The 14,890-nt window shown below is 39.9% G+C and overlaps 1 protein-coding gene across 1 annotated transcript in view; it reads left to right on the forward strand.

Moving 5' to 3' along the window:
* Window positions 1-14,890, forward strand: part of coro1ca (coronin, actin binding protein, 1Ca) — a 38,912-nt gene that overhangs the window by 16,747 nt on the left and 7,275 nt on the right. Inside the window, exons 2-3 of the mRNA XM_080045148.1 lie at window positions 2,164-2,360; window positions 14,276-14,398. Of these exons, the coding sequence (XP_079901274.1) occupies window positions 2,166-2,360; window positions 14,276-14,398 (318 nt within the window). The 5' untranslated portion in view covers window positions 2,164-2,165. The remainder of the gene's footprint in view (window positions 1-2,163; window positions 2,361-14,275; window positions 14,399-14,890) is intronic.

Below are 14,890 nucleotides of genomic sequence, written 5' to 3' on the forward strand. Positions count from 1 at the left end.
AGTTAAATTATTTTAATGTAAAGTTACGCTGTATGACATGTTCCAGTTGACTTAACAGTAACTTAATGGCGAGCCATATGAATAGTTTGTGGTGTTTCAGTTGTTCTAACATTACTAGTTGATGCAACAGCATGTGAAAAAAAACCACAACGTTTGCTAGGCCATAAAGAGCGTTAATCGCACGATTTAAAAAAATGTACGCTGTTAAAATGGGTTTGCATTAACGCCGTTAATAACGCTTTAAACTGACAGCACTACTTATTACACTTTAAAACATAATGATTTTGTAACCGTATAGGCACAGCTTTACCGAAAAGGGTGACATGGGGACAAAGACAGACAATTGTAACATCTTCCAAATCACAATCCAGCTACACATGCTCATTTGCATGTTATACACAAAGTAACAACCAAGTAAAACAATAAATAAAATACTTTAATAACAAGCTACTTAATGAAACCCTGAGTTGGTAGGGAATTATATTAAAATAAATATGACACTATTTACAATTAAAAATAAATAAATCCTACATCTGTTGTGTTGAGAAATAAAACAAAATATTCATTAAAGGTTCAGTAAGCGGAATGGTCAGTTTAGCTAACTTCCTGTCACTGACTGCAGTTAGCAGTCCCCTCCCTCGTCCCCACGACACCACATTAATGCATTGCGGTCTTCAAGCAGCGAGTTATCTAGCATCATCTCAGATCCATAAGTGTGATAAAACATGATAAAAACCATCAAAACAGACATTGGGAAGGATTTTTACCTGCTACGCCATTGTAGGCCGTGCATAAAAATTCACCCATCTGTCGCTCGGTTTGTAGCATTCTCTCTTCTGATTGGATATCAGTTTCGGGATCCCTGAAAAGTTTATTTACAGATTACATGCAGAGCGGGTGATTGAGAGATTGGCTTTATGAAACGTGCACACTATGTGATCACTGTATGAATATAGATTTAACACTTATATTAACATAAATAAATCGCTTACTTCACCTTAAAGCCACTACGAGTAACTTGGTCCTTTGGCGGCCCCTTTGGACAAAAGCGGTATTATTTTTACGTCGCCAGCTGTCGTGAAGCTGTTTTCTAGCTCGTGCCGGGCGTGCAAGATTCAAATAATCAGGAAGCAATATAGTGCATGTCCGTGTGTTGAAAGTTTGAGGGCACCGGATTCTTTTCGGCTCCGTTAGAGTGGTTAGTGACACAGCATCAACTAATGCCAGTAAGTGCTACACACACCTGATTGCAATGAGTTGTTGCAGTGTCACCGAAGTACTCTAACGGAGCTGAAAGACTCCGGGTCCTCACAGAAAGCGAATGAACGAGAGACGGCAGTTAGTATGGATCACGATGAGGTAATGTGTTTATGTTGTTGTAAATAATGACTATTTCAGATGAATAATGGTCGACTTGTCTGATGATGGTGAGGCAAAGTAAACTTTGTTTTAGTAGGCTATCGTTTGCTCTTAAAGGTAATTTATGATTATCAGAGTAAACATGAGGCTGTTTAAAAGATATTTAAATGTTACTTGGAGCTGCTTTTAAGTCGTGAATTTTTTTTCCTCAGACAAATCTATAATCGTCATATCCCTAGTTGGTAATACTTATTGAAACTGTCAGCAACACAATGCCCAGAAATTCCAAGGGGACCCTTGGAGTAGGGAGAAGTAATAGTTTGCTAGAAAGCGCTCCCTGAGTGAGTGAGGGAGGGAGTTGAACACTTCTGCCAAGAAGATGTGTTGTGGAAAAAAAGCTCACACACAGTATGATCCCAGTGCTTTCTGCAGTTTGTGGATTGGGATGTCTTGCGTTATTTAAAGTATGCTTTGGCTCAAATAACTCTACTCTATCCTGTGTGCTTGTTATGGTTACTGTGATTTATTTTTTATTTTTTAAAGTTTTTTTTTGGCATTTTTATGCTTTATTGAAAGTGTAGAGACAAAGTTGAAATGGGGCTGAGAGGGGAGTGACATGCTGAGAGCAACCGCGGGCTGCTGGCCGAGGCCCATGGGGGGGACGCCCTACCAACTGAGCTAAGGGCGCCCCTGGTTACTGTGATTTTAAACGTGTTCACTCATGCCTTCATATCAACAGTGCTTGCCTTTTGAGTTAATCTGCTAACAGCATACTTTGCATCTTCCTCTCTGCCCTTTGCACAGATATGAGACGAGTTGTACGGTGTAGCAAATTCCGTCACGTCTTTGGCCAGGCGGTGAAGAATGACCAATGCTACGATGACATCCGGGTGTCAAGGGTCACATGGGACAGCTCCTTCTGTGCAGTCAATCCCAAGTTTGTCGCCATAATTATTGAGGCCAGTGGTGGTGGAGCTTTCCTCGTTCTCCCTCTTCACAAGGTAAGTTTATGGTGTATCATGAAGTAATTAAAGACAAATTGGATAATCAGTGCATTGTACTAGGGCCCGACCGATATGGATTTTTGGGTGCCGATGCCGATTATTTTCTGAGAAGAATTACGATATCGATTAAATCGGCCGATTATTATTTTTTTTTAATCCCATAAATATATATTGAAAAAATTTACTTTTTTGAACCCTTAAATATATATAAATACTTGTTACTGTCAATAGGTGTACAGGAACTTCTTATTTATTGAAATATGCATTATCTAAAAAAAAAAATAAGTGTTACAAATATGTCTAAAGTGACATGATGCATTTTTAAACTCAGACATTAAGCATTTTATGTAACTGCACCCAACCCTCTGGAACTCCCTCCCTCCAAACATCAGCATCTCAGACTAAATAAACTCATTCAAAAGTCAACTCAAAACTCACCTCTTGGAGAAAGCATAATTACACCGGACTCCACTCCAAACCTTATCTTTAATTTGTCTGTATTTTGTTTTCTTTTTCTATAAGTATGATTTTCTATATGTTTGATGTAAAGTGTCTTTGAATGATCTCCAATAAAGCACTATATAAATTCTATATAATAACTATAGTAATATCAACTACTATTAACAGTCAAGAGATGACCAATGACTCTGCTATTGGTGTCAGGGGGAACTCTCAAGTGTGAATTAATCCAATGTATTACAACACACATGCTGCTGCTGTTAATATGCTATAAGGCCTCCGGGGCAGCAATGCATCTCACTCAACATGATTGCTGAAGAGAAAAAAATAAATAAAAATCGGCAAAAAGTCGGAGGCCATTTTGCGGAGATGTGCTATAATCGGCCGATTAAATCGGGCGGCCGATATATCGGTCGGGCCCTACATTGTACTGTATTCACACCAATCAGAGCTGTCCTTTTTAAGACAACTACATGGAGAGAACTGGATGTGTGGCGTAAAATTGTATTATTGCCCTCATCAGTAAATTACATAAACAGAAGAAAAGCTATGGCCTCTGAAGAACATATTTGGACTGAGAGCATTTAAATTGTAGTAAGAGTCGAACAAATAAAATATTTCTCTTTATTTTCTGAGAGTAACAGAGCATATGTCCAATGTTTTGTAAGGTAAATAAAAAAAATTGCATTGAAGACTACCTCTTTATTAGAGGGCGTGCTGGCTCTTTGTCAGTGTTCCTCGGGATTCATGTTTACCAGCGGGCTGTTACACACACCCTCCATGTTTACAACAGAAACCACTCCAAAGCCCTGGAGCAAACTGTCTCCTGATCTTTGACACCATATAAGGAATCGCTTCACTAGAATTGCTAGTGTTTAGCTGTAAACAAGTTAGCTGGATGAATACAGCCCTCCCCTTTTTGTTTCAACCCTGTTGTCATAATTGGCCTAATTAAAGGTCACCTATATGCAAAAGGCCATCTGTGTACACAAGATGGCCTTTTACATCTACCTCCACTTGTGATAAGCACAGGTGGTAGGCAGTGGAGACAGGCTCTTAAACAGAACGTTTCAGAAAGAGGCTAAAAAGAGTATATTCTGCAATGGCACTGTTTCTAGTAGAAAACCAAATTATTTGACCTTTTTGAGGTGCAATAGAGGTCAGGCTGAACGCAACAAGGCGTTTTAGCTTGTCTCTCGGAGGACCCTTGAATGTCGTTATGGTTGATAGTGGTGAATTGCTGACTGGGTGTTTTGTGTTTGGCAGCTCCTGACACTGTGAGTGACATAAGTACCGCAACACTGTTGACAGATCTAACTCGGTCCTGTAATTAGTACACACACCAGTACCCTGCCATGTCATCTGAGAAGCCTCTGGCATAAGGGACCGGATCCTCTGGCCTGTCATCACATCGCTTACACCTCTCAGCACCGCGTTCAATACAGAGCTTGTCGTTGCGTTGGGCTGCGAGCTTGACCGCTTTCAGAACCCCTGCCCACCTCTGTGTCTGTGTAAGAACGAGCTGCCCCTTTGCATGGCCAATGTTTCAGTACAGTTATGGTGTGTCAAGTCTACTTTCACTGCTGCACTAAAACTTGTGAGAGACTGAGGTCTTTATGTTCAGAGCAAAGCTCGGGCAATTTCCTCAATTGAGAGATTTAATTTAAGCTCTCTTGATTTTTAGATCTTCCCACGTACAAGCTGGCAGGGCGTGACATAGACTGATCCTTCAGATAAAGAGTTGAACTCATTTCAACAGGCCATGCATTGAGACACTGGCACTGAAAGGGGAACACCATGTTATTTAAGACCTGCAGTGTGTTGAGTATGCTTAACTTTGGACAGGAAGTATTGCCACCAAACCAGTTTTACAGCTTAGCATGTGAAGAAAGTCAGTTGTTGGGATGAAGGAACAACATAAAATTTTCGTCTTTAGTTATGGTAATCACCAGTTTTTTTTTTTCTTCTTTTAGCATTTACCAACACCGTGGTATTCTCCAATACAATTCTCTGACACAGTAGGTCCATCTGGATATCTCAGTATATCCTCACCTGGCAATGCAGATCTCAAAAGTGGGGCGAGTCTGTTTGAGTAGCGCTGCAGTCTTGTAACAGAGTTGCACTCGTCACCTGAGATCATTTCAAAGAAAAAGCTGAATAAATGAGGATCCTGAGGTTGCCTCTTGATTATGAAAAAGATAATGTTATTCTTTAATAAATGTTTACAATGAGTTTACTAAGTGTCTTTCTTTACTTTGAGCTTTTGTCACACATAACTCCACTTTATAAAAATCTGAGCTTGATATAAGTGCACTTGCAGTTTCAATCACCTGTGCCTCATTTTATTTATTTTTTTCAAAATGCACCCACCCCTTTTCCATCCCTAATGTAATGGTGCATCTGTCCAGCTAACCCATCTGCCTATGCTGCAGAGCTCCCAGTCTCTGCGGGCAGCCAGCTGCTCAGGGCCTTTGTCCTATGCTTACTCCCAGCGCAGCCCTTTGTCCTTACCACACTTTGGCTGGGGGGAGGCACAAGTGTGATGATGCTCCTTCCCCCTTCACAATTAAGCCTGATACAACTGTGCAGCGCCTTTGTTTGGGTGATGAAGTAACTGTAGGAGAATTAACTATTGAATTTATCATCAACCAAAAAATTAAAATCTACTCTTTGTTAATTGTATCTGGAAATGGATTGAAGCCTCTTTGAGTTCAGAGGTTGATGTTGTGGGTCTCTGACCTGATGGAGGTCTGAGCCTCATTTTCAACCAATGGAGCCATCTTTGTCTGGCTCAGTAGGGAGAGGTTAATGCTGCTGGCCGCTGTGACTCAGCACAACCATGAGTATTGTTGCTTCCTCCAATCAGAGCACAGTGATTTATAGAGAGGGCATCTGATGTCCAGCTCGACACGTCATTCCTTTGCCTCATGCTTTCAATCCCCCCCTTTCTCCTTCTTAGCAGGATGCCCGCTAATTTATTCCCTGATTTCCATATGAAGGAAGCGGTGGGAGTGAATGCAGCAGCTAGCAAGTGTTCAGTGAAACATTCCTGATAATTCCTCTGTCCACTCAGTGTAGGAGAAGGGAAGTCTTAAGTCATTAGTTTATGTGGTTCATATACTTGAATTACAAGTCACTGTGATTTATCCAAGCAGTGCCATTGTTACAAATTCCATGCGTCAGTCCAATTTTTTCGGTTTCCTCTTTTGTCGGTTTCTTTTCAAGATTGAACTTAACTACAGCCATAACACCACGTTGTGGCCTTTGGTTGATCTAAAAGGCATGTTTCATGTTAGTGCTTTAAACGCTGCCTCTCTAGAAAAAGGATGATCAGATGTGGAGTGTGTTTTTATTTGGATCCCTCAATGCACCATTCATCCAGTGCTCAACCTTTGCTGTTACTAATCCTGGGGTGTGTACACAGTGACACATTATTTCTATTCTCTCTCACATACACCAGTTAGTCCCATTTATAAAGCTCTGCTCCGTCTCTACACACAAAAATACATTGGATATGCATAATTTGTCCTCATTTTTCCTCATTCTTTGTCCAGTTTTTGTTCCAAGACCTCTATACTGCTCAGTTGCCTCTGCTTTTGCCGCTTCTGCCGCTCAGTCCTGCTGACTGCAGATTTTACCATATATGGTCATTCTCTGCTCCCTGTCTGACAGCCTTCCAAGACCATTTCCTCCCTGCCTTGCCATTGGCTGCTTCATGCAGTGTCGTTACACATGTGAATTCTGGGATAGGCCGAAGTATGAAGAGCGGCCAAGATGAGAGAATTGGGTTGAAGTCACATGTTGTCCATGTCAGTCACTCACTGTATCCAAGTGCCATATTAGAATAATACTTTTAATGTGATAATAATGAGTATGGCGGTTGGATTACTGATTAATAATTAAAATATGTTAATGTAGAGCTGTGAGCCCTGATAGTTTTGTTAAATACAACCTTTTTTTAGCTGCACTTACAACAAAGCTATTATGTTGTTTTTCTTTACCATAGGAGGTGTGTTCAATAGCATTTTTAATAATTTTGTGCATTTAAGGTCTGCTACAAAGATAAAAAATTCACAAAAGAACTGCAGTTGCAGACGAATGCACCAACCTGGCAGACAAAATCCCAATCTCTCATATGTTCCAAGTTCTTTCTAAAAAGATCTTTTTGGTCATGTTACCCTTTTCTTCAGTTGATAATTTTGAGGGCCACATGTGTTGGACTGTATTACAGCACGCACCGGAAAGAAAACGGGAAGATGTATAGACTTAAATTCAATTATTCAATTCATTAGATATCTTGTCTAAGATCATGCATTAAAAGGACCATGAGCAACCACCAGCTAACCTTTTCCTGTTTCAATAGATGTGGTACTTTACAAATACTTTCTAATTGGCAATAGAGCAGCAACCATTATTCAATGTTTTTTTTCCAAAAAAGTAGTCTTGTTTTATGTCTGGAATTAATCTTATGACCTCAATTCACTACATTGAATACTGTACTACAGTATGCAGTGAGTGCACTGACTGTAGTACATCTCTGTAATCAAACTTTATTTTTTAAGCTCTATGAAGCTATGGGTCCTTCCAGTCCGTCTGTAGAGAACTGCAGTAAATTGTTCCGGCCCTATCATACAGATGGAGAGACTTGTAAAAGTGGAAATTTCCATGGAGCAGAGAGCAGCACTGGACAGCATGCAGACCCTTTTAGTGGTGTGCATGTGTGAATCACATGTTGAGCTGCAAGGAAAGGAAGTGTGCAGGCCTCTTGTGTGAATGAAAAGAATGTCCTCTATCGCCTTGAGGGAATGTTGTCCATCCATTTTTGTGTGTGTTTCAGGGTTATGCTTTGTATCTAACGCTGTGTGATTCACTCTCATTTTCTGTAGTCTTACGGGTTGCTATGCAACTGGTGTTTTCTATGCATCAGACATTCCTCTCCAAGGATACAAATGTCTGTAGTGTAGTGGACATGGACATGTTAGGTATTCGGCTGTTGAGTTTAGCCCTCTGCTGTTAGTGTGGGTGTTTTTTTTTTTTGTATATAAACGCTCCTGGTGCGTTAATTTTATTCCCTTTTCTGGCCAACATCAGTTATAGATCTTGCTAAGCACGATACATATACCTGATGGTTGGTTACCATGGAGATGATTGTCTTGCTTGGTTGGTTTTGGCTGTAAGAATCGAGCCCCCTCCCACTTCTTTCTTTCTATCGCAGTGTTGTGAAAGTATGACGTACTAAGAGTACTTTATAACTGTTCACTGGCAAGCCAAGGTGTAATATCTTGATGGAGCTTGTGAACTTTTGGTCCGATTTACAAAATTGGAAAAATCACAGCGCTAAGTAAAATTATATAGGGGAGAGTGGTGGGAGTCTCTTTAAAGGGAGGCCATGACAGTAATGTCTCCAACTAAAATATGTATGTATATTTCAGGATGTGGTGCATCCCCTGCAACAATAACTTTGGATCTGAAATAAACTTTTGAAGAAATATAGATTTCGGAAAAAAGTTGTCTTGCGGCACAACTTGCCAACGGTGCGGGGTAAGTTGTGTCGTTGGAGAGAATACCATGGGGTGATATACAAGTGATACTCATATTATTAGAATATCATGGAAAATGAATTGGAATTGAGGCAAGAATTCATGCAAAAGGGGCCCAAACCAAGTACTGAGAACATATGCATGATTATACTTTATAGAGGGCAGACATTTCTGTTTTTAAAATCCCTTATTCATTGATTTCATGTAATATTACAATTTTCTGAGATTTTGAATTTGGGGTTTTCATAAGCTGTAAACCATAATAATCTAAATTATAACAAATAAAGGCTTGAAATATCTCACTTTACATGTAATGAGTCTATATAATGTAGTATTTTCACCATTTTAAGTTGAATTACTGAAATTAACTTTTGCACAATATTAAAATGTTTCGAGTTTCACCTGTATATCTCATAAACTGTAATACAAGACAAATCCATTAGACAATTACTTATTTAAAGTAAATATTTTACAAAGATTGAAGGTCAATTTTCTTAAACAAGCAAAGCTCACAATGACAAAGTCACCATCATCTTTCTGGCCATCTGAACTTTCATCAGTGGTGTCTTTCGGTGGAATGGAGATGTTAGTCTCTTCTGAGTTACTGTAGACAATCACTTTCTTTTTGGTGACCAGCGTACAGCCATGCCACTGGCACAACTCTCAGAAATGTACTTTTCACTAGCTGCTCCGTGCTTGTGGAACCAACTGCCACCCGACCTATGTGATTCCCCCTCCATTTCTGCCTTTAAATCAAGGCTCAAAACCCATCTGTACACCCTGGCTTTTCCTCCCCATTAACTATCTTACCTCTGCACTACTATCTTTGTTTTATATGTGGATGTCTGGGTTTTATTTATTTTATTTGTTATTGTTAATTTACCTTCATTTTGTATCTATTGAAGAATATTATTAGAAATGTGCTTTTATAAATCAATTTTACCTACTTACTTACTTACTTACTTACAACCGATCCCAGGCCCTTTGGCACAAATCACCCCAACCCCTGCATTTTGGATAATTAGCATGATGCAGCTGTTTTGGGCTGACATCGTTCTAACTGTATAGACTCAAAGTGTAACATACTAAATCACTAAAACATGTGTCAAATGCTATAATTGTTCAGACACAATAATCAAAAAACCTTGATCATGGAAATTTTACTTTGAAAGGCAAGAAACAGTTTTTTGAGCTTAAAGAGGACCTATTATGCTTTTTCTTCTTTTCTGACCTATAAATGCTATTATAATGTTATACAGTCATGCTACATGACACCAAAGTGTCAGATAATGACATACATGCATTTTAGACAAATTCCCTGCTTACTGTATGGTGTGGCTGCAGGTGGCTGTGCACAGCCTAAACACTCCGGTGCAGTTTGCGGCAGCCTAGTGTCTAGTTTCCGGGTTTTATCTAGTAGATAAAGCGGATTTTCCATGTATGGTCATGCTGCTACACGCTCAGACATGTGCCTGTCCCTCCCTCCCCACCTGTTCAAATCTGCCAGCGCTCACACTGCGGTCCGCTCAGTGTAACGTGACACCAGGTGGTGTGCCTGTTGCTATACCTTCTCTGATTGGCCAGATTCAAACTGAGTGCAGAGGGACAGAGCGTTTTTGCTGAGACTAAACTGCAGTACCAAAGTTAGACTGTAAAATAGTATAACAGCACCCCTTTAAATGTGCTTATATCTTATTGCATGTGTCTCCCTTCTTTACAGGATAAGTGAAATGGATGGTTCTTCAAAAATATGTGGTTACATTTCCAAATTCTTCCATGGTTTTCTAGAAACAAGGGGTGGCACTACTTCCCCACTGGCACAGCTCCCCCCACTCTCCCCTATTTGTCATATTAAGTTTACTGATTCAGAGATCAATTTCTTGTGTATTCTTTTGCTTTAATTTTTTTTTGTCATGTAATTTGACAGAATTGATCCAAATGTATTTATGCTGTTAGACTGCTAACTGACTTCACTGTAGCTAGCTGGTTGCTAGTCAGTGTTTATAAGATAAAAAGTTGCTACTTGTCAGTTAAAACCAATTTGTGTTTTCCTGCAGTCAAAATCAGAGGAGCCTTAGCAGCAGTTGATTCTGCACAGGTACCAGTTTCAGTTTGGTATGACACCTCTCTCTCTGTCTTTTTTATTTCACAATTTTCTCAAGTCTGAGCAGGCAGTCACACATTTCTTTTAAGATGTCAGTTACAGTAAATAAAATGTCCATTGGTTACCAGAGCAAAGTACTGTCCAACATTTGTAATTACAACCAAAATAAATTAATTAATTAAAAATGAATAATAATAATAATAATAAAAATAATTATAATTATAATAATTGAGATTTCAGACTGGTCTCTACTTATTTCTGGGAGGAACGGAGGCTCCAGAGAATAAGCTTATTATAAATAAAAACTGCATATGATTGAGCCCCCAGTTACCAACCAGCAGTTAGGATGATCCCAGTGTCTAGTGTTTGACCTCGGCACATTAGTGTTCCTAATGAAAGTCAGATTTGAACACCTTGTATCTGCCTCGTCTCAGTCCTGAGTGACATCCCATCATGCTTGTGGCTGTAACATGGCTTCATGTTAGATCTGGGTTAGAATGAGAATTCCACATTTTAAGACAAATACAGACTTGCAGATTTGCCTGAAGGTCTGTTTTTCCAGAGGGAAGAATACAACAAGTTTCCACATGTTAGGCTGCCTGCACTGCTCTACACAAGTAAACCCACTGCAGGGAGATCTGTGTTATGAGCTAGTTCTGTGCAGCTGTGGGTGTTGTTTTCAGTTAAACTGTTAATTGGCAGTGCTAACAATTATAGTGATATAACTCCATACAAATTCCGTGCCTGCCTCATGTATCATGTTATCAGATGTTTATGCAAGCTTGAGGCAATATCAACATGTGTTTGCTTTTTAGACCCTGGCATTTCTAATAATTTATATCAGACACAAAACACCATTAACACCTCAAAGGGTGCTACATTTGACACCATAGCCGCCCTCTTGCTCTCATTAGTCATACCCATACCGAAGAAGCCTGGGGCCAAGGTGTGGAATGTAAAGAACGCCTTGCCGTACTGTAGGTCCTCTTCTGCCATGTCTGGGTTGATCAGGGGGTCAAGCTCCCGTTATTTTTTTGGGTTTAAACACTGATTTATAGTAGTATAAATAGTAGTATTATTGTTTAAGTAAATTGAGTACAATGGAAAATAACGTTGAATTGTTGGCCTGTCTTACTCTGCAATAAGTTTGTCAGACTTGTTTATGCTGTTCCTCTTGCTACACCTGGTCATCTGTGTCCTTCCTGCTTTACAACCTTGATGTAAGAAAAATCCACTGAACTCATCTGTAATATACAATATCTGATGAGATTTAAGTGAATCTGTACATAAATCATGTCTACCTCGTAATGCAAATATTGCCTGATTGGTGATCAACTTAATAAAAGTGGAATTTCACAGTAGACTCAGCTGCAGAGGAGAGGTCACCAGTCTCATATTTAATGTTATCTGATCCTAGATGGTGGTGTCTCATAAATCGACAGTAATGTCAAAGTATGCTTTCTTTGCTCTCTGCTCTAGGATAGATTTCAGGGTGTGTTCAGCAGCCAGGGTGAGGTTTAGACAACATCTTGTGACACACACACACACACACACACACACACACACACACACACACACACACACACACACACACACACACACACACACACACACACACACACACACACACACACACACACACACACACACACACACACACACACAGGACTTTGATCACTAAACTTGGAGTTAGAGTATGTGTGACAGCCAAACTGTATCAGTCATGTGACTGCATGGTTGCAGCTGGCCTAATATTTTCATATAGTTGAATCACTTCCTGTGATTTGTATAGATGTCCAGCCATTGTTGCAGGTCTGTACAGTTTGAACAAGACATTTGAGATAAGAATCATGTTTGTGGGTGATATCAGCATTGTCATAGCAGCAGCAGCAGGTTTAAGGTCCCCTCTGCTGCGTTATCTGCTATAGCAGAGGCATATAAATGTTCCGAGAGAAACATGACACCATTATCCTCCAAGGCCTACAGTCGGCCTCGGCTTGACTCGGGTTTTGTGTATCACTTTCTTTTGTACCAAACATAAAAAATATTTGACTACCATAAATAGTGAATGTGAACAGGTTTGCTGTATAACACTTGATGATACACATCTTTTTTTATGCTCTTTTGAAATTTTCATAGTCATAGTGTGCTGCAGGAAGTGAATTGTGCTACAAAGCTGAAAGGCCATTATTTACTGCTTTCTGGCAGTTCCATCTTTTTGAAAGCTTTCATTTACATTGGTTGGTTTGGTTGCTGTGACATTTTTAAACTTTGTCACTTTACTTACACCTGTAGTCAGGACAAGGTGACTAAAGCAGCATGCTTGCTAGTTAACCACATCACCACTGTTTTACAAATGGACATAAATCTGGCTTGTGCTGTTGACTGAAGTGCTACAATGCATGTATAACATTTAGCGAGAAAAAGGGTTCCAGAGGCCAGTAAAGAAACACAAACAATTACACAAGATGCAGCTGCAGGTAAAGGTTTATTTGAAGGGGGTGGACAATGCTGGGTAAAACATTAAAACTCATATTGCCAATCTGCACACACTGGAACCACCAGTGTCCAGTGCAGTGCTTTCTTCTTGGTCAAAAACATGCCATTCGGCTTGTGTGAACTCCAAATATGTTTTAGTACACTGTTTGGCTATTCAGTACATCATACATGGTATGACAGCTTAGATCTTTTGTGTGTGGAGTGACATTTGTAACGGCTTTGAGTTATGTTCTCATGAGGTATGAGTGTAGTTCTGGTTTTACTAATTTCTGGAGAGATATACAGTTTTGAATTTAGTACTGCTTCTCCAGCCGTTATGGTTGCTACTCATTATAATGTCAGTGTAGCTGTGCGCAGTTCGTGATTAAATTTTTTTGTATTGGGGAAGCCATCATGCTTTAAATAGGGCTGCAGCAGCAGGACTCTTTCCAGTGACATCATCTCTCTGGCCATGCGGTGGGACTCGGAGTCAACATGGACTATGGTGTGTCACCTCACCATGCAGAGACAGTACCTTCTTCCTCTTGCTCAAAGGGTCCAGAGATCAAATCCACCATCAGTTTTATTTAGGTCAGGAAGATAAAGGAAGCTGAACAGTATAATCAAAGGTTGTTTGTGTGCATCTGTCAGAAATTCCTTCTGTTGCCATTCAGTTCATTAGCTGTATAAGAAGGAGGTTATGTAGAGGGCGATTTGTTTGATTCAGGGTTACCATTTTAGAGTAAGGAGTTGGCTGCTGTGTAACACTAAGCATCTGCTGGCAAATGTAAAAACTGTATAATGATGTCACCACTAATAACTTTCTTTAATTACTGTTGGTGGTCTATGGGCTAAATCTAATCTTAGTTTGCTTCTATTTAGCACCATTATAACCTTAGCCTTTTCTGGCTGAGTGACAGTGAAACACCAAGGCTGGTGATCCTCTGGCTTTAGACGGGTTATCTGTGTTCATGATGTGTTAATCATAATTTGTTAATCTGCCATGTAAGAACACTCAAAATGTACAATTTAATTTTCAGAATCCTTGCTAGACTACAACTTGGTTGACGGTTTAGTGGGTCTAGGTGGGATGACCAATTACAATGTATTTTTTTATGGAAGTCCATTGAATTGCCATGCTGCCCTCAGCTCCGTTCTGTGTCACTTGCATCATGTAATTTAATTTTGCCTATAGAATGAATCGGTTAAAGAGGTGGGTGTGTTTGCAGGTGGATAATACTTTTGGATAATTCTGTAATTGTACTCTTTCAAAACATGCAACACTAAGACAAATGTCATATTTAATTTTCTCTTGTCTTGACTTTTTACAGACGGGACGCATTGACAAGTCCTACCCCTCAGTGTGTGGTCACACAGGCCAGGTGTTGGACATCGACTGGTGCCCACACAATGATCAGGTCATCGCCAGCGGCTCGGAGGACTGCACAGTGATGGTAAGGTGTTCCCTCATCCTTTACACCTGAACTTAAACCCTTGAGTTCTTAAGTGACAAGAGACTGCATGCTTTTATTGCAAAAGGCTGGGCTGTTGTAAAGCAGGGATGGGGCAGACCTCACCCTCTGGATTAGATTAGGCTCAAATATGTGTTGTAGGAATCAGAGCTGGGGAATGATTTAGCTGTTTATTGAGCTGAGGTCACCAACTTTTTTTCAGACTGTAGTTGTACTTTACTCCTTATGTCCTTATTTGGGCCATGAAGGGCTGAGATTACTATGCTGCCTGTTAACGTATGCTGGTACCACTTCCTACCTGAATGTCCTAACTTCCAGTTGTACCTACTCTGAATCAGTGCCGTATGAATATCATGTTTGCAGAAGTATAAGCCATGAAAGTCAGGAACCATTGATGGTTCCTCTTTTTCATGGCATTTGACCTTTTTAAACTGAGAGTTTAGTCTTAACAGGCTCTTGTAGATGTTTGCTTTT

This window comes from Ammodytes marinus, assembly GCF_949987685.1.
Source record: "Ammodytes marinus genome assembly, chromosome: 2".
NCBI classification, from domain to species: domain Eukaryota; kingdom Metazoa; phylum Chordata; class Actinopteri; order Uranoscopiformes; family Ammodytidae; genus Ammodytes; species Ammodytes marinus.